We start from the raw sequence: 20903 nt of genomic DNA on the forward strand, positions 1-20903 counted from the left end.
TTCTAGTTGGCCAGGAAAGAATAGTTATTCTGTATTATTTTTAAGAGGTTTCAGTATAAGACGTTCTGGTCCCTGCATTTAATTTAAGGTTACTAACTGATACAAATTTGTGCTCTAAAAAACGAAAAAAAAAACTGAAGAAATGTGGAATCAAGTCTTGTCTGTCCATGGCACCGCCGAGGTGGTGGAGTGGTTAAGGCGCTCGACTAGTGTGCACAAGGATGCGAAATCTAATCCCAGGTGCCACGACCCCTTTTGGATGGAGTCTAGAAGCCAGGCGTGCGTGCGCGATGTCAGTGCACGTTAAAGAACAGTGTGTGGTCGATATTTCCGGAGCCTTTCACTGCGACAGCTCTTATATCCAACGCCTCTTTGGTACGTTAAACACCGGTGAACCAAATCAAACCTGCTCATCAGTGTACGATATTCAAAGACGTTTATTAACGTAGTAGGTGGCTTGTTGTATACAGCAAATAGCTGCGATAACATAAAGCCTAAATGTGGTTTTCGAAGGCATCATCTAGTTGGCCACGTTTGACGCGGTTGTACAGGGCTTCTGTCACTGATGAAGTGGTGATTGCTTTCGACATTTCTGTTGCAGGTGATTTTAAATAGCTCTTGATTTCAGTTTCCAGATATTCCTTTTTTTTCTGATAATTTACTGCCTCTTTCCTCGTGATTTCCTGGAGCACAGTCGTTTCGCTACCGATCGCTTCATCCGAGGTAAGAAAAACGGGCACTCTAAACAATACTTTTCATGTTTGTATTATTATACCACCCATTAAGTTGCATATTGTATGCTTATAAGAGGCCTGCGGATATGTCACCGCAGGTTCATCTCCTCAACGTTTTATTTTATTTATCTGTAGGCCTATATATGATAATGTTTCTTCTATTACTAAGGTCAAATTGACACGCCTTAGCTTTTTGCTGAAGCGTAATATTACGCTAACATTTGAAGTAAAATGCCAATGAAACGCATCATTATTGCACCGGTACATTTATTATAACACGCACATTTATGATCGAGTGGGCACGTCAGCTTGCAAAAGTGGTTGACCGTACTATCCGCTTGGTGGCCGACTACGCCTCAATAGGGACTTACAGATCGGGTGGTAAAGAGGGAAATACCATCCACGGCAATGGTTGACGAAATTGACCTCACAATGCATCGGGATAGGCTTAGCTGCCGTGTAGGCTGTCTGTAGGAGCAGGCACTCTGTGGGAAAACAGTCGTCACAATTAAAGGTGCAAAGCATGACTAGCCTAGAATTGTGTAAAAACAGAATAATATAATAAGGATTTCTAATCAGGCCCATTCTTCTTTGATCCTTGCATATTGTTCAGCTGGGATATCTCTAGTTCTTTTTAATAAGGCACCTCAGGAAAAATGAACTTGAGCACCCTCCGAGGCTCTGAGCCTGATTTCGAGTGAGTTGAAAGCGGTGCAACCGAGGTGATGGTGTAATTCTGGCAATTCATCAAACAGGCAACGACTAGCGCCCTCATGAAATAAAAAACACATCAAATAATACTCAAGAGTTGAGACGGAATGGGCCGCATAACAGGTACTAAGGACGTACGAACTTATTGCTTTGAACATGACAAGAAGTACGCCAATTATAAATAGCATAGTGGTGGTAATTGCCAACAAAGGTGAGTGGTATTGCATAAGGCTTTAACCAAGCGGCAAAACGTATTCAAAGTTTCCAGCAGCAGCGAGTTACATATTGCAGAAATGCATGCCACGAAATCCGATCTATTCGATTCTTTGATGATGGTGGACAAATACTGCTATAGAGTTTATTCAGCTGTGTTAAAAATTCCGCACTCACCTCTTGCCCCGTTGTGACGGATTCGAACCAGAATAAAGCAGCTGTCACTGTCATCTGCGTACAGAAGCTTCCAAAGGCTCATCTCGCCACCTGGCATGATTAGCGGCACGAAAACGGCATTTAAATTACGCAGAATAATATCCTGAGCATAAGAAATAAGGCTGATATTCAATTTTCTAAGCAGAACATTTTGTTTCAGAAGCACGCATGACCCCAGTACATCAACATCATCAGCCGGGGTATACCCCCTTCAGAGCGAAAGCATCTCCCATTTTCATCCAATTACCCTGTACTAATCTAGCTGCATCCACTTGATCCCGGCGATCATATTAAACTCATCTGCCCAGCTAACCTCCTGCCGCCCTCTGCTATGCTTCCCTTCGAATCTGATTTGTTACCCTAAGCGACCATCGGTTGTCTTGTCTATGCCCTACATATCCTGACGACGCCCATTTCTTCGTAAATTCGACTAGAATGCCAGTTAGGTGAGTCATTTCTCTGAGTCACTCTGCATGCTGCCTATTTATAAAGTTTTATCTACCATTTTCCGTTCCATATCCCTCCGCGTTTTCGCCAACTTAAATAGAATCCTTTCGTTAACCTACCTATTTCAGCCCTGTAGGTGAGTACTGATAGGATACAACTGATATACACTTTTTGCCCCCCAAATATTTCATGGCGAAAACTGTTTCGACAAGTGCAACAGTTGCAGAGATTACACGAAGGTTACTATGCAAAACACTTCAAAAATATTTTAGAAGAAAAATCATGGCGACAATTTTAAAAGGCAACACAGGTAGCAAAATCATCCTAGAAACTGGTTCTGCGCGATTCAGGGGAGATTCCAGGATTGGTCTAAGCCTATATCACAAGAGTGTTGATGCTGGGGTGCTCTTTGTAGTGTATTTAAAAGAGTATGGGGGGGCAGCGTATTTTAAATCCCCTTTGTTGGGCAGGAATACATAAATAACTTACTGCGTATCTACATCAGCCACCAGTAAGCATTACGGTGATTACGACAGCCACAGATCCTAAAATATGTGGTTGGTCTGTGTTGCTGGCTAGACATTTGGTGACTTATGAATCGTGCGAATTCCGTCAGAAAAGCAGCCCAATATTTTTTTTTTCTGTTGCATGGGACAGGATGATTGTCGCCAGCTACTAGCTTGACATATTTTAGTTGACGGCTTCGACGGAAGATCTCACGTAGAGGGCACGACGCTTTTTTATAACGCTCGCGCTGCAAACTCTTGACGCTTTTTGGAGTCAGCACTCGATATCTAGCTTTAAAGAATAGTCAAGGACTGCACACTTGTAATCATGCTCAATTAAGATCAAAATCTGGATGCCATTTCGCGCCTGGTTGTACGGTGTGGTTTTTTATAGCTACGTTCGCAATGCGGTGCACGCAGCTGGAGAGTTTAGACAATTGTGTTGCCCTGTGTACATGATATCAAGCGAGATCAGTGTAGCATATCATAATGTTTTGGCTAGTTCAGCTAACCCATCAACCGCTTTTATGCATCCATTCTTTGTTGCAGTGCCATCCTCATCAGTCATAATATAGATTATGCCCTCAATTTCCTTCTTGGAATGCAGCAGAGAGAAGCTAGGGCGGGCGATTTATTAGAAGGACATCCGTGCGGTTTAATTAAGAAACGTCTGTATCTGGTATTTCTCAGGTAATAATATGGGTATGTTAGTGGGTGTTTCCAGCTTTCATAAAATTCAAGACACTCTTTTGTGGCGCCGCTACATATTCTGAGACGAATTGTGAGCTCTTGCAACCATTTTTTATGCTTCTTTGCTAGTGCTAATTGCACCGCAGACGCTTTCAACATTTTGCCATCAGAACGTTAGGGCTGAAGAAGTGCATACCAAAGAAATATTCTTTACTCCTTGCCCCCACCCCCTCCCCCCACTTTCTGCCCCACCATCATCCCTCACCCTTCCCTGCCTTTTCCTCCAGCGGAAGAAAACGCGCATTTAAACCACCGCTAGTCATCATCGCGATGCACAGACGAAGACGAGCGCTTTTGTCAAAACTTTTTGCTCGGCGTGCGAACTGAGGCCAACAACTTGTTTAGTGCTCTTTGATATTGTGTAGCCATCTTTTTTCTCTCATTCTACACTTAGGGTAACCAAGCTATTCTGCAGCCATTGTCTTCTTAAGGTTATGGATAACTATATATAGGCTATGGATATAGGCTATGGATAACCTCTTGCAGTGAAAGATCATAATTTTTGTAATACTTTTTTGTATTTCCTCATCGCAAAAAGGGAGCCGAAGCTTTCCAGCAGAAAATAACTCAAACGAATTGATTGCTTTAGGGATTAGCCACCGTTAAGGGCACCAGACAGATATGTGGCTGCCTTAAAATACCGTCGCATCAAGTGCCTATTTAAAAGAGGATTTGATATGGCCGCATACGATAAAAGTGTATAGCAATCTTCGCACCGATATTTAAGATGGCAGGTGGGTTTCCGCGTAGCTACGAATTTTGCTTTGCCTGCGTCAGCAATGAATGTTTTTACCCATTAAGGTTGGTTGCCGGGCGACCATCGTCTTCGTCTCTCGAACTTCACTTCATTAGAAAGACCAGCTGGGCTGTTATCCTGCTAGCCAGAATTGTCGGTGACTATATTAGCTGATAAAACTGTCAACCTGATCGTAATAGAAAGATTTTCGTGAATTTAAACGACTACCTTTGGATTCAATGTTTGGGGGAATGCCGCAAATTATCCTTCTTCACCTACAACACACTCAAGCCACTAAGCATGAGTTCGTACTATCTTGCACGGTGGTTTTTTTTTTTTGATGCTCTAGGGCACTTACCGAGCTCAATTCTAAATTGGGCCGCATTGTACGTATGGTGCGGGCTGGTCAATGTGATCGTCAGTGGTGTAGGAAATAGAGTGCTGCGTAAAAAGACGAAATCATATATTAAAAGTGCCGCTGAAAACGGTTGGTCGAATGTGTTGCCATTGAGCAATAAATAAATAAAATAGGGCGCCGGATCCATTGTACATACTCACTATTCCGTCTGTTGATTGTCCAGTGCCGTATACACCATATATTGAAAGCCAGTGCGTCCAAGGCGTCGCTCTTGTCTTATTGCTTGGCAGGGCATGATCGTGTCAGAAGGAAAGTTTCTGTATGTGACGTAAAGCAAGGACTCTACCCTGGTCAACTGAAACAGTTATTATGAAAATATTAGAGAACAGACATTGCCTCCAGCGAATTTATTTCATTGGGTTTTTTAATACTCTATGAAATGATTTATTGTAAGCTGTCTAATGTATTTGTTTGCAGTTCTTTTTGCGAAAGAACTTATTATGCGTCGTAGTATAAAGAATGTTTACGCACGATGGTATCCATTTGAATATGACTGAACGCAAACATCCGGCTGTGATTGAAGATTTAGACTGTACTAGTTCACTTCAGAGTCCCAATATCATGGGTAATACAATTCGTAAATAAAATAAATAAATAAATGTTCGAATTATGAAACTGTCGGCAGAGGGGTGTAAAGAAGCATTGGTTGAAATATACCTTCCTTACCGAACAGAAACGCTGCTCGTGCTAAAATATAAAAATGGCAAACATAAGAGGCCTAATTGTTAAAGAAAATTAAGAAGACATGGTTTTCCCCAGATTTTGGGAACGTTCACTGCATGATAACTGGTCTCCTTTTAAAGATAAACTAAAAGCCCTTAGTGAAAAGTACATCCCTCTTCGCAGAATAACGTGCACTAAATGTTCAGCATGGTTCAACATTTCATTGAAACGACTCCTGAACACGGAAAACGCATTACTAAACCGCGTAAGTTCTGGACTGTTCTTGACGTGAATCCGAAAAAAACTATTGTACTGAAAAATACCCGAGGTGATCTGGTCCCATCGAACCAACGTTACACGTTATTTAATCATAGGTTTTCTTCATGTTTCATGAAAGCTACGCCGGTTAACCTTCCTACCGTATCTTCCTCACGCTTGCCATTGATGGATGCTATCACCATTGAGTGGGAGGGCATTTCTAAACTTATTGATAATGCTAAAGTGTCATCATCTGCAGGCGTTGACGGTATAAGCAACAAGTTATTGAAAAACACCGTCAATTATTCTTCACTTACGTTGTCAGAACTTTTTACTCAATCATTGCAGTCCGGCACACTCCTTGACGACTGGAAGGTGGGCAAGGTGGTTCCGGTGCACAAGTCTGGTGATGTTCAATGCCCTTTCAATTACAGACCAATATCAATAACATCAATACTATGCAAATTACTTGAACACGTTATCTATTCTGCCCTTGTCAAACATGTTAAGTCCAATTCCTGTTTTAAAGCCGATCAACATGATTTTCAACGTAATCATTCCTGTGAAACCCAATTAATAGCTTTTAGTGATGATCTTTCTGCAGCTTTCGATCATTCATCGGTCGTTGATTGCATTTTCATAGATGCAATCAACGCCTTTGACACCGTGTCTCATTCTCTTCTACTCCTAAAACTTAGTAAACTTAACATAGATAGTGACGCGTTACACTGTATTGAATGTTTTTTTGGAGGGCCGCACACAATACGTGACAGCTAATGACCATAACTCCAATCTTTCATCGGTAACATCGGGCGTTCCTCAACGATCAGTACTAGGACCTGTCCTCTTTCTAATCTATATTAATGACCTTCCTGATCTTGTAGCATCATCTATCCGGCTGTTCTATCGTGACTGTGTGATATATAGGGAAATTTCTAACCCATCTGATACTGTTGTTTTGCAGCGTGATATTATTAACATTTCTGCATGGTGTGAAACTTCGCTGATGATTAACGTATCCAAATGTAAAGCAATGAAAGTAACACGACTTCCTAACAAGGCTAACCCACATTCGTACGTTCTTTATGGCTCTTCTTTAGACTTTGTTCCAGTATATAAGTATTTTGGCGTACACATAAGCAGTGACCTCTTATGGAAAACGCATATCGAACATGTAAGTAACAACGCTAATCGCATGCTTGGCTTCCTTCGTCGTAACTTTTCACTTGCTCCGGTTTCTTTAAAGCTACTTCTCTACAAAACGGTCGTTCGTAGTAAGATGGAATACGCGTCTTCTGTGTGGGATCCTAACATCAAGACTCTTATTAATATCTTAGAAACTGTCCAGAATCGTTCAGCTCGTTTTATTTTGAATAACTACTCCCGTTCATCTAGTGTCACACTCATGAAGAGATCTCTAGATCTCCCTGAACTTTCGGTGCGGCGTCATTTTTCTCGACTTTCCACATTCCACGAAATATATTACAGAAATGAATCCTTGAAACAAAGTTTTTTCACTGCTCCGAGTTACATATCATCCCGCATTGACCATCGTTTTAAAGTTAATGTTCCAAACTGCAGCACTAACCAGTATTTCTGCTCTTTCCTCCCCAAGACCAGCTCAGACTGGAACCACCTGCTCGCCTGCATCGTCTCCATTTCCGAACCCGAAGCGTTCAAATCTGCGCTCCTTCATCACCTATGTTAAAAAATTCTTAGTTCTAATGTTTGTATAAGTAGTTAAACCACTCCTATCTGTAACGCCTTAACGGCCTTGATAGTAACCAAACAAATAAATAAATACAAGAAATTTGTATTTGCGTGTCTCATGATTTTCAATTTTGCAAAAGACATTGCATTACACGTATCACTAGAATTGCTGTTTGGTCATGACTCCTAAATAAGTAATAAACAATCGGCGTCGCCTGTTTCGATGTCACCAGCGCGACTGCTCTTTGACATAGCAGTTAAGTCTTGGTCGCAGGAAAGAAGGGAAACTGCGATATAGTCTCTATTTTGATCGCTTGAATTCTCTGCAGTGCTAAAGCACGCAAGCTTCAAGAGTATAGGACTCATAACGAAAGAAGAAAAAGCAAGCACAACACGTTTACATCCTTCAAAAGTCCTTGACCTTAAAATAACATTGGGGGGCTAGTTAGTGCATGACAGACACGATAAGCGGCGCTACGACGACAGCTCAAAGAGAAAACACAAGCTCACTCTATGAAATGTTATGAAAAAAGCAGCCACCTCCTCTCTCCAGAATCAATCAAGACAAACCATAATCTCGCAAAACGCTTTTATCACCGGTGCATTGAACAATAAACAAAGAATTTCTTTCTTTCAAAAAGCGAAGTTAACAAGTAGCTTAGCCAAACCAGTGTCCACCCAACGAAACAAACCCACCACGTAGCAAAAGCAAAGTCAAACATTGTAGGAAGAAGCAGAATCACACGCTGAAGAAAAAAGCCATAAACTCTAACACCTAAACAAAGAGCGAATCAAGCAAGGCTACCGCAGTAACTTCCAAACAATTCATAAAAAGACATCAAGGAAGGAATTTGATTTTTGCGAACACCTAGTGACGTGTTGGTTAGACAATACTGTTCTTTGAAGGGATAGATTGAAAATGCGACGTAAAGCGATGGTCTCCACGCACAGGAAATAAACTTCAAGGGAGTCAGAGGTGAAACCACGAAACACTTGAGCTGTCGCTGTGGTGTCGCACCGTATGGTAACAAAGCCCGAATATCAAAGCGATGAACTATGACGTGGGCATATGGTCGGCTGTGATTTAGTATAAAACCTGGAGCCAGGGCATTCCTGCAGCATGGAGCCCGAGGAGAGAGAAGCGAATTAAGCTATCCCGTACACACTAGCTTTAACTGAGGCTAAACCACCAGCAAAAAGATTTAGCAAAGAAGCCTCCCGAATTTTACGCACCACCTGGTCTCGAATCCTGCCGAGAACACTGCTGCGTGATGTTAGTGATGACACAATGCTGCGACTCACACTTACATCCGGGGTGTCGGGATCATATGGCGCGTGAAATTCCAGGGGCTTGGTTGATAAAAAAAAGAAAGGCAGCATATGTGTAGGCCACGCCGCAAAGGCTTAGTGATTAAGGTGTTCGACTGCTGGGCACAATGACGCAAGATTTAGTCCCTGCCGAAGCGGCTCGCTGTTCGATGGAGGCGGAATACAAGGCGCCAGTGTGGTGTGCGACTTCAGTGCAAGTTATAGAACCCCAGGTGGTCAAAGTTTCTGGAAACATCCATTACAGCATTCTCCATAGCCTGAGTCGCTTTGGGGTGTTAAAAGCTGTGAACCAATCCACATACAGTAGTGACGCGTAAATAGTTACAGAAGTGTAATATCTATTCTTGAATAGTTTTATAAATTTTCGTTTGTGTGGCAGCTTTGTTTATTTTTGCTTTGTGTTTAGTTGTTAAGCCTTCTGACTGCTATATCTGAACATATTTGACTTAGACTGCTTGTTTATTAGAGACGGCTTTTACTAAAATAGAGAATTTTTATTTTGGAAGGAAATAATTTCATCGCTGTTTACCCTTATACGCTGGTCGTTAAAGGGGTTTGCGAGATTGCTGTGCGTGATATGCTTTAGGGTCAAGGCAGATGTTTTGTTCCTTGCTGTTAAGAGCGTACACTTGTGTTCTTTCTTTTTGTGGTTCTGTCCTCGCTAAGCCGCTATTACTTTGTGCTCAGACTTACCCGTAATAGATATCGCAAGGCTGCAGCAACCAAATAAAAAGAGATTAGAAAGAAATCGTAATTATAATCATTTTGCAGTTGTAAGCGAGAACAACGCATTAATGTATGTACAATGATGACTTATGAATATTTAAGAAGAAATGTACTAGCACAATTTGGAGTCTATATCCTGCTTTAACATACAGGTAGCTGCTAAAACAGTCAAACTTGTATGCTATCTCCTGCATTTACTTGTCACTCAGTGCTGTCGTAATGCTAAAAAGAACATCATAAATGGCATTGATGTACCGCCTTTGCCAAAAGTAACCAGGCTGCATGTTCTGCTTCTCAGTCGGGCAGTACAGCAGTCTTACCAGTTCTAGAACTATAAACTGGTGCAAAGTAAAGGCGACCTCCGGTCTTCACTTCTCAACTAGTTGTGATTCTTTGGAAATTTATGGTGGCGTTAGAATACGGGCGAGAAGCAAACCATGCTGTCTGGTTACTTTTGGCAAAGACGGTACATGGCGCGGGAAGCGGTGCAGGGAGGTATATCGTCTTCCTTTAATCGCTCAATGTGGGCTAACGACATTAGTATAATCTCCGACGCAATCTCATCCAAAGAAACTGTGGACGTATTTGATAATGCATTCCCCCTGTCTTTCTGTCAAATGAGAAGCAATCGCCAGCAATAATTAATTAAAACCGTGGTTCAGGTTTCACATATGATTCTCCAAGAATTAACTTCAATGATCTTCGCGAGCAGCAAGTTCTTTCACAACATTTTAAATCATTGAATTTGCGTCTGGCGCTTTGTCTCCTATTTTAAACTTTGCATCTTTACTTTCTAGGCTGCTGAGACCGGCCGACAAGCTGTTCTTCGACGACAGCCGAGCACCTTGTTGCTGTCGACGAAGTTGATTTGGTTAGGGTTTAAGTCAGCTCAATAAGATTTCATTTTATTGCCACGCCGGTATGCTCCTTTATTGTTTTGGGTATTGTCATCCCTGTGGGACCATATCACAAGCAATTTAGGAATTTGTTCTGTAGGTACTTCCTCACAGACACATTCAAAACAGCTACATTTTCGCATCATTTGCAGCGGTAAGATTATATGCACCCCTTTTAAATGCGAAGAACTGATTTTGCGGGAGCCTCATGAGCGACGTAGGACTAGAAGACCAATAAGAAAAAATGACTAGTATAAAACATGGCCAGAAAAGGCAAATTTATTATCCGCAGAAAGAAAGTCTAATAATACCACTGGAATGTCGTTAAAATAGAAAAAAAATCGAATGTGAATTGCACCACATAAAGCACGTGCCCTACTATAATAGACCACCAAGTTATTGAGCTGAAGGCAGAAACTGTTCCAACTCCGCTAACCACCACCCAACTGATTGTGCTCTCATGAAGATCTAAACAAATAACACAACACCAGTGGTCGCTACAAATGGTAAAGTAAAAAAAACTACAGCGACTTTGTGAGAAACTGAAAGCAATCTTTGGCTGCTATCACTCAGTGTATGCTTCGTCTCGTGACATGCTCTTTTGGCATAAACGTTTAGGTATTTTACAGCCGAATACATTAAAAGAAGTGACCGGCTTAGCCATTATCATCAGACCTCTACGTCGGCAGCACGACAAAAGGCACCCCCATATTCCTAAAGCTAACCCTGTGCTGTGCCAACTCGGCCATCCATATCCCCGTGAAAATACCTTGCGTTATTTTAAAGAAAAGTCAGCTGTCTTGCGTTTGCAGTGCATGCCCTTCCGCGGACCATATTTCATTCTTTTAAGCGGGGTATAAATAACTCTAGTTTGTTCATTAGCCCTTGTTCTACGCACACAGCTAGAATGACTTTATTAAGGCGAAAGCTTTACTAGGGTGTTGTGTTTGCTAAATCTGTCGTCAATAAACTTGTCGTCAAACTGTGTCGTCAGATGTGAACGATGTCACATCATAATTTACCATAAGTAGAAATGATTACTGATATTAAAATTATGACACAAGGTACCCACCGGGGTGGTGCAGGGGTTACGGCACTCGCCTACTGTTCCCAAGGACGCGGGATCGAATCCCGGCCTCGGCGGCCACTTTTCGATGGAGGCGACAAGCAAGGTGCCCGTGTGCTGTGCAATGTCAGTGCACGTTAAAGAACCCCAGGTGGTCGAAATTTCCGGAGTCCCCCACTACGGCGTCTCTCATAGCCTGAGTTGCTTTGGGACGTTAAACCCCACAAACCAAACCAAACCATTATGACACAAGGATACGAGAAACACTGTAATGGTTACTAGCGGTAACACAGCGATAAGAGATGACTAATGATGGGTAATAATTATTTGTGACGTTTTTCATCATAATTCGATGGTGATAACTAATTATAATTATTCGATAATAATTGCTGATAATTAGTGAATAGTAGTGTTTGTTTTCTAGGGTTCATAACGGCCGAAAGCGGCTCATGCCATGAGAGACGCCGTAGTAGAGGGCTCCGAAAATTTAGACCAGCTGGAGTTTAACGTGCACGGACATCGCATAGCACACGTGCACCTTACTTTTCGCCTCCATCTAAAAGCGATCGCCGCGAACGGGATTCGATCCCGCATGCTTGGGCACAGTAGTCGAACATCCTAACCGCTGCATCACATCGACGGGGATGAAATGTAGTTACTAATATAGACAGTTAGTGATAAGGTAGCCTGAGAGATAATTATTGATAAAGATTTCCGACTACTGTGCCTGAGTAACCGGATTCGATCCCGACCGGTGGCGGCTGCGTTTCAATGGAGGCAAAACGAATAGGCGTCCGTGTGCTGTCCGATGTCAGGGCAAGTTAAAGATCCCAAGGTGGTCGAATTACCCCGGAGCCCTCCACTATCGGCACCCCTTTCTCTATTTCCTATTTCATTTTCATCTTCGTTCCTTCCTTCTTTCCCATACGGAATGGGTTAGCTGTCCACAGAACAAGCATGACAGGTACAGCGCCTTTCCTCTCCTTTGAACCAATTAATAATATTATATTATTATATAAATCGATGTTTTAAAATATTGATAACTATTGATAAGATAATTAATATTGATAATTATCAATACGGTAATAAATAGTAATATGAAAATTAAAGAGCACTGCAGAATCTACATTGGAGTAATGCGAAAGCCTGGATGCTGCTGTAGTTGCTTCTAGTTGCTTAACTTCTTGGAGGAGGAGGTAAACTTTATTTAAAGAAGAGGTCGTAGACGAGGGGTGGGTTGACGTTCCCGTCCCCGCACTGGGCTCCTCTTCTAGGCCGGACGACAGGTGGCCGACCGACGATGTCGTTCGTCGACCTCTTCAGCCCGCTCCGTGACTCGGAGTTGAACCTCCGGGTCGGAGCTGAGCAGCGTGGCTTCCCACTGAGATTGGGCAGAGAGCTGCAGACTCTGTGATGGCTTGTCCTGATTACATGAGTATAGGATGTGTGGTTTGTCTGCCTTTTGATGTCCACAGAGAAAACAGACAGGACTGAACTGCTCTGGGAACCATATGGAGTACATGTACGGATTAAAGAAAGTGTCTGTTTGAAGCTGCCGCCAGGTGACTTGTGTTTTACTTCGAGATCGATGTGGTTCTGGGAAGATTCGTCTTTCTTTCTTGAAGTGGGTAGTAATTTCTTTGTAGATTGTCATCCGCTCCCTGGCCGACCTGAGCTCAGGGCAGCGCACCTCCCGGTTAACTTCGAATCCTCGGGCAAATTGGTGCGCTGCCTCGTTCCCAGGATGGTCCGAATGGGCAGGGACCCAGATCAATGTTTTAAGGCGGGTATGGGAGATTTTTTGTAAGCGTTTGATGGCTGCGGAGTGGGCCCTTCCTCTTACAAAATTTCTAATTGCGGTTTTAGAGTCGCTAAGGATGTATTTGGCAGTGGTGGAGGTAATGGCTAAAGCTATGGCAGCCTCTTCGACCTCCTCCAGAAATTGTGTTTTATTGATTGTCGCCGATGCCAGGGGAGAACCTCGATGATCAACAACTGCCAGGGAAAAGGAATCTCTGTCTGCATGTTCTGCCACGTCCACGTGCGCGTGTCTTTCTGTACTGAAAATCTTTCGTGTAATTTTTGTGCCCTAGCCCTTCTGTCCGTATCGTATTCTGGATGCATGTTTTTAGGCAGAGGACGGACTATTAATTGCTCGCGCACGTGTCTTGGAATCGGCAAAGTGTGGGCCCGGGTCCCTTCATATTGTATTCCTGTTTATTTTAGGATGAAATATCCCGTTTCAGTGCTTGATAGTCATTCGTATTGTGCGGTGAGGTGTGCTTCCATCATTTCCGCTAAGGTGTTATGAATTCCTAACTTTAGTAGTGTTTCATTTGGGGTATTGCGAGGGAGGTTAAGCGCAATTTTATAGGACTGCCTAATTAGTGAATCCTGGTCGTCTCTTTCTCTAACTGTGAGGGTGACGTATGGTGTAGAGTAGATAACTCTGCTAAGAACGAAGGCTTCTACTAGTTTCCTGGTCTCAGCTTCTTTAACTCCTCCACTCCTATTCGCGATTCGTCTGAGGAGGAGGGAAATTTGGTTGACGGTGTTTTTCAGTTTCTTAATTAGTGTGTCGTTTTTTTGGTTTGACTGTATGAGCATTCCCAAGATTCCTAGTGTTTCCACTTCTTGGATGGCTGCACCTTCCGCGTAGAGTTTGATCGCAGGCGCTTTATTCTTTCTTTGACGCTTTGGGTGTAGAATGAGTAATTCAGATTTCTGGGGGGAACACGCGAGTCCCGCGGCTTGCGCCTCCTCTACGACTACGTCTACCGCTTGTTGTAGCGTATCTTGTATCGTGCCAATACTCCCCTTGGTGGTCCAAAGGGTGATATCGTCCGCGTACAAAGAGTGTTCTAGGTCTGGGATTCTTGCGAGTTCGTGTGCCATTTTGATTAGGGTTATACTGAATAAAAAGGGGGAGAGGACCGATCCTTGCGGAGTTCCTCTATCTCCTAAAGTGAAGGTGTCAGATTTGATAGTCCCAATTTGAATTTTAGCCGTCCTATCGGAGAGGAAGTCCTTGATGTAGTTAAACGTTCTTGCGCCTACATTCAGCAGTGAAAGAGATGCTAGGATTGCTTTGTGTTTAACATTATCAAAGGCTTTGGTTAAATCTAGGGCTGGGATTGCCCTGGTACTCCTTTCTTGCTCATGAGATAGGACTTCGTTTGCTAGTCTTAGCATCGTATCTTGTGTTGATAAATGTGGTCTAAAGCCGACCATAGTGTTTGGATATAAATTCTCTTTTTGCATGTGGGACTGGAGTCTGTCTAGTATGACGTGCTCTATCAGTTTTCCTATGCAAGAAGTAAGCGAAATAGGTCTGAGGTTTTCGAGCGCGAGCTTTCTGCCAGGTTTTGGGATGAATTTAACGATGGCACGTTTCCAAGACGCTGGGAGTTTTCCCTCCCTCCAACACTAGTTCGCAAAGTCCGCGAGGGCTGTGATAGAAGCGTCGTCTAGATTTCTGAGTGTCTTATTGTTAATGCCGTCCTCTCCTGGGGCGGATGTTGTACGTACCTTAAAGAGGGCTGCTCTTATTTCCGCCATTGTTATGTCAGCATCCAGGATGGAGTTAGGCTCTCCGTTATAATCGGGCAGGGACTTCGTCTCACGGGTTGTGCAGAAGTATTTCTGCTGTAGCGTGTCTATAATATCTTGATCCGTGCCTGGGTCTATGTTTAAAATTTTGGTGATTTCCTTTTGAGTGGTAGCTTTGTTGGATTCCGGATCAAGGAGATGCCGCAGAAGATTCCACGTCTCCCTCGTGCCTAGACTGCCATTCACATTTTCACAGATATGGTTCCACTGCTGTCTCGCTAGTTCTGCGGCGTGGTGTTGCATTTCTTTCGTGAGTGTGACGATCCTGTTTCTAAGCTTTTTGTTATATTTTTTGCCTCCCACATGTGCGTAAGTCGGCTGTCAACCGTATTTACGCCTAAGTCATGTACTAGTTCCTTAGTGGCCCTTTCCACATCCGATAGGAGGGTCTGTGTCCAGTGTTCTAAGTCTATGATTGGTTCGTTATTTTGGTCGCGGATAGTCCTAAGTTTGTCCCAGTCGGTAATTTTGTTTTTTCTGGGTTGGGGTTTGAGATTGGCAATGGTGATTTTAGACATTATGATATAGTGGTCACTTCCCAGATTTTGTCTGGTGTTGCTCCAGCTTAAGTATGGGAGATTTTTGCCCATCGTTAGGTCCGGGCACGTGTCCCTGGTCGCGCTGTTCCCTATCCTAGTAGGTTGCATGGGGTCCGTGTATTGGGTGAGCCCTCTTTGCTGGATAAAATCCATTAGGGCCGTTCCTTTCCTGGATATGGTTGCGTGTCCCCATTGCACGTGTTGAGCGTTGAAGTCGTCCACAATTAGGGTTGGGTTTTGGCCTGCGATTTGGAGGGTTTTGAGTATAGCGGCTTTCGCTGGTCCAGCCGGTGCCCTGGGGTGGCTGTATGCGTTTAGTACGAACAGAGGAGATGAGTTACTTCTGCTAGGCAGAATTTCAATTAATATACAATCGAGCTCTACGTTTTCAATCTCGTGGTTAACCACGGTAAGATTTCTATGTGCCAACGTAGTGGTTAAAGGCTGTTCTTTGATGTGACATGGCAGAACCACCCGGTACCCTGGCAGTTTTAGTCGAGACATTCTGGGTTCTTTAATCGCTATAACGTAAGGTTTTTCGGATTGCGATTGAACGTGTAACTGCAGATTTGTTTTTTTTTTGTTGCGCATAGACCTGCAGTTCCACTGCCAAATTGTTACGGTTGTAGGATTGGCCATTTTGCTGGGGTAGATCGATTGGCGCCCCTTGAGCTGAAGGGGGAAGCCGGTGTAAAATTTCCTGTAAAACGGTGTCAATTACTCCAAACTTGTGATTTACATCCTGTGTGTGTTGTTCGAGTCTTTGTGTTAAATTATCAACTCTTTGGGTTAGACTATCGAGTTTGTGGCTGTGCTCCTCCACTTTTTGTTCGAGTTTTGGGGCTCTATCCTCCACTGAGGTATTTCTTACGTCAGCTGCTACTGCTCGTTTTTTGCGAGGTGTTTCTTCCTTGCTAACTACGCTTACTGGGGTTTCGACTCAGGCGGTCACAGTAGTTTCCATTTCTGTGACTTCCGGCAATGGGAGTGGTTTCGGAGGTGGGTTCTTAGATATGGCGGGTGCTTTTAGTTTACTATTTTCCTCCTCCAAGTTTTGATTCGATCCGTGAGAATTTGAATGTGGTGGAGTGCCTGATCTAGTTTAGACTGTAATATCTGCAGCTCCATCCCCTTCCCATGAGAGGCCACTCCAGCCCAGCTCACCTGTTTCGGTCCGGGGCTCTGAGTCCGGCTGCTAGTGCTGGCGCCTCCTCCATTGCTGCTGCTTCCATTGTGTCCGCCGCTGCTGCTCCGTCCGCTACGGCTGCTGCTGCGTCCGCTGTCCAAGGACGGGAAGGAGCTCGAGCGGTCCTTCCTTTCGGTAGATGTTGGGTCGTCACATGTCCGTGATTTGGGTCTTGATTGGTGCTCCGACTTTTTCGTTTGGTGTCGTTGAAATCGCTTCTTGCAGCTGTTATCGCCTGTGCGGTGCCCTCCTCCGCAGATAATGCAGACCGGGTCGCAGACTTCTTTCAGGTGTTGGTTGCCGCAGTACGGGCACCGTTGTTGCGGTGGCTCCGGACATACATCTCTTCTGTGGCCTACTCTTCTGCAGTTCGCGCACGCCTCTACTTTAGGAATGAAGGGGTAAACTGGGTACAGGACTCCGAAGTAGACGATGCTATCTGGGAGTTCGTCCGCGTCGAAGTGAAGCAGGAGGGACTTTGATGTTCTTCACATGGTGCGTGCTTGAACGATGTCAGGGTTTCTTTTTCGGAATTCGGTCATCATTTCTTGGTGCGTTTCGCCATCGTAAGCCCTATAGATAATGCCCTGCAGGGCCCTGTCCGGAGGGGCGATGTACGACGTCATAACAATGTCTTTGCCTTCTACTTTGATTTGCTTGACTGCGACGTAGCGTAGTGCGTTTGCCTGCACCGGCGTCGATATGGTGATCACATTTTTTTGCAGAGTTGCTTCTAGATTGGTCGTTTTCGGCTGCGGACGCGGTGACGCCGCTCGCTGTTGCGATCGCTTGTCTGATAGACTTTTTGGTGTAGCGCGCGATGTCTACGCCACCCGTTGGTCTGTAGATGATTTTATAGTCCCTCTCCAGGAGTCGGGGTAGCGGTTTCTTGGGATGTAGCGGAGGGAGAGGTTTCGCGTTCGGTTTCTCGGACTGCTCATTTTTCTTCTGAGGTGTTAATGACTCAGCTTTGGGGTTCTTGGTACGGTAAGAAACAATTGTCTTCCAGTCTGGTGCTTCGAATTCGGCTGGGGAAGCGTTCGTCCCAACTACGGCGTACTCCATGACTGCCGCCGTGGCGTTCGCGCCGCACTAAGCCTGGCGTCCGGGTAAGCAAGGGCGCCGGAGCGACGCTGGATTTAGACAGTCGGAGCTCGGTCTCCCGAGCTCCGATTTGCGCAAATAAGGTCTTGAAAGGTGCCTTGTACACTCACGGTTCTTATCCGTGTGTCGCAGCCGACGTATCCGGGTGTTTTCCCTTGTAGCAGGTGCTCGAAACGCGGAGCCCACACGAAGCACACACGCCTCTGTTGGCCCCCTAGCGGAGAATCCAAAGTCCTTAACTTCTTGTTCGCCTTGTCTTTGGTACTTTCAAATTGCGCGCCAATCCCTTCATATGCCCTTTTTCCACTCTACTTCCGGTTGCGCGCTGTCACATCCTCTACCTTGCATTAATTCACGTCTTCTTTATCCATTTTAGTTTTTGGTACTTTCAAATTGCGCGGCAATCCATTCCTATGCCCTTTTTTTTCGCCTATACTTCCGGTTGCGTGACGTCACATCCTTGACATCATATCTACAGCGGCACCCCTGTCTCTCTTTCCGCTTTCACTCACATTTTCCTCTCTTCCCTTACGGCGCGGCTGAGGTGTCCACAGAACAAGTGTGGTAGATACAGCGCCTTTCCTTTCCTGTGAAGCAGTTACTTCAATTATTTACATAAATAACTTAATGGCCGAATTATTTTTTCGGGTACAACATTACGTCATCCTCTATCGATTGGCACCGCTTGTTAGCCTCTACAACTTCTCAATTACAACTGCTGCGGAAACGATTTTTTGGACACGGCGTGCGGATACGGTCTGCGGACAGAAATATGTGAACATAGCGAAGGCTTTCGCATTATTAATTGCAGATAATAATTGATATATAGTTAGCATAGATAGCTTGGTAAAACGTTGTGGCTGCGCTAATGCTTTCGCATTCTCCTAATGCAGTTTCTGCAGGGACCTGCAAGTTTTAAAGTGATCCCGGCAGCACAAAGCATTGGGCCAATGTTGTAAGTACGACGGCAAGCAGTGGCCCTACATTGGGCCAGCCTAACCAGCATGCTCTCAACATAGGACATGCCAGTCAACACAATGTCCAACAATGGCCCAGTCTAGCCAGTGCTCTCCCAGTGTTGGCGCTGCCAGTAGCCAACACTGGCTAGCATGGGCCAAGATGTACATTGAGTTCCCGATATTGGCACTGCCGTACATACAGAATGTCTATGTTGGACCGAGATTGCCGTTGTTCCTCCAATAATGGTCGCACGGGTTTTAAAACTGGCTATAATGGGCCAAGCTGTCCTGCCTTCCTCCGTCATTGGGTTTTCCGTTTTTTAAAACTGGCTACAATGGACCAAGTTGTCCTGTGTTCTTCCGGCATTGGATGTTCCGGTTTTTAAACATGGCTACAATGGACAATGTTATCCTATGTTCTTCCAGGATTGGATGTTCAGTTTTTTAAAGATGGCTACAATGGACCAAGTTGTCCTGTGTTCCGCCGTCGTTGGCCGTTCCTTTTTTAAAACTGGCTACAACGGACCATGTTGTCCAGTGTTCTTCCGGCGTTGCCCGTTCAGTTTTTAAAACTGGCTACAATGGACCAAGGTGTCCTGTGTTCTTCCGACGTTGACCGTTCCGTTGTTTTAAACTGGCTGTAATGGACCATTGCAATTTGTCTTGTGTTTTTCCAGTATTAGCTATCCCTGTATGAAAACTGCACGATGGACCACTTTTTCCCCCGATCTCGCAAATGTCATTGCCATCCTAAAAACGCAGCTTTAATGGGCTGCCGAAGTGAATATTTTCCGTTGACCATTCAATCAAAACAAATTCTCCATTTTTATGGTTGAATACACGTGCGCTGGACGCCAAACCGCAGCATTTAATTCCGACAACATTTCAGCCGATCGTTCGGACCTCACCAAGTACCACGTACGGGACGATAATTACTATGACGCATTCAAGCACGTACCGCTGCAACTGTCTGGATTCTTCTTTTCGGTGCGCTCATATGCGGCGCACCTTTGGGGGTCAGCTATATGTGTTTATGGTTTTAGCCTATTGGCATGCATGCAGATTTCGTCGCAGGCGCATATGTTTGTCGCACAATTATATCTAATGATAGCACGACCGTGCGACCACATATGTATACCCCAGACCGGTTAGCACTCACGACCCAATATGCCTGTATTGGACGCCGATTACATCCCTGCATCTATACGTAACCTATAGTACAAATCCAGTTGTCAGTGAGAACGCGCATAAAAACGAAATCGTGTGTGACATTAAATTAGTGATTAGAAGGTAGCTTTTTCATTGCCGAGAAGGAAAACATTGCCTCAAGTTGAAGGAACAAATGACCATTTTCTCAGCGATGTTTTTGTTCTAGTGCTTTTGTATTATCCACAAGGAACTACGCGCAGCATCGTCTGTTTACCTGGAGAAAGGACCGAATACGATGTGTGTACTTTCTAGACGCAATCACTGGAAAATGAAAAGCCGGAAGACTCGCGAGGTTACCATTTTAGTTTTGGGCATTCACACGGTGGTAAAAAAAAATGACAGTTTTTCGTGCAGACTGCGAGCATGAAGGCCCCGGTACATTTATATGGCGCACAACATATATATCGCCAATAAACAAAAAAATAGTTTTTTCCGCCTATTAGTTTAGAGTTTGACCATTCCAACCGCGCTAGGTGGTGGCAAAGGAATAAAAAAGAACTGTACAGGAATGAAAATAATGTGCGCTGTCGAGTCATTCGAAAAAACGAATACAGGTAACAAACACTGCTTTAATGAGGCAGTTTTCCATGCCCTTTCCAATTCTTTCATTCTACTAAAATGATTTGGAATACGTTGCTTGCTCATTGAACGTTATCGTCTTTTTGTGCAATCCGCGTTAAGGTGAAGGTGATTGCGAAAAACGTCTGTGTATTTATTGCCTGATGCCACAGCGCTTCAGGACCTCGACGCGCACAAAATTGATTCTGAATCATTCATTGCTGTGTCTGTCACCGTCGATTTGCGAAGTCGAGACAAAACATGAGCGAAGAAATATTGTTACAGCTGGAGAATGATGAGGACGAAGTGGCGCGCTCGTTTGTGGAAGATTAAGAAAAAGAAGTGCGTCGAATGGGCGGC

The 20903-nt window shown here is 44.2% G+C and overlaps 1 protein-coding gene across 2 annotated transcripts in view; it reads right to left on the minus strand.

Moving 5' to 3' along the window:
- Positions 1-995: 995 nt before the first annotated feature.
- LOC146195018 (uncharacterized) overlaps positions 996-20903 on the minus strand; it is a 51872-nt gene continuing 31964 nt past the window's right edge. The window contains exons 1-5 of one of the 2 annotated variants that reach the window (XM_084596180.1): positions 5970-6073; positions 4872-5026; positions 4672-4754; positions 1836-1925; positions 996-1219 (exon numbers count right to left, since the gene is read on the minus strand). In XM_084596180.1, the coding sequence (XP_084452306.1) occupies positions 1065-1219; positions 1836-1925; positions 4672-4754; positions 4872-4966 (423 nt within the window). In that variant the 5' untranslated portion in view covers positions 4967-5026; positions 5970-6073 and the 3' untranslated portion in view covers positions 996-1064. Of the gene's footprint in view, positions 1220-1835; positions 1926-4671; positions 4755-4871; positions 5027-5969; positions 6074-20903 lie in introns of those variants that run through there. The other variant, XM_084596179.1, reaches the window with a different exon arrangement.

The sequence above is a fragment of the Amblyomma maculatum genome, chromosome 3 (assembly GCF_055883805.1).
Source record: "Amblyomma maculatum isolate TAMU_Amacu chromosome 3, ASM5588380v1, whole genome shotgun sequence".
Lineage (NCBI taxonomy): Eukaryota > Metazoa > Arthropoda > Arachnida > Ixodida > Ixodidae > Amblyomma > Amblyomma maculatum.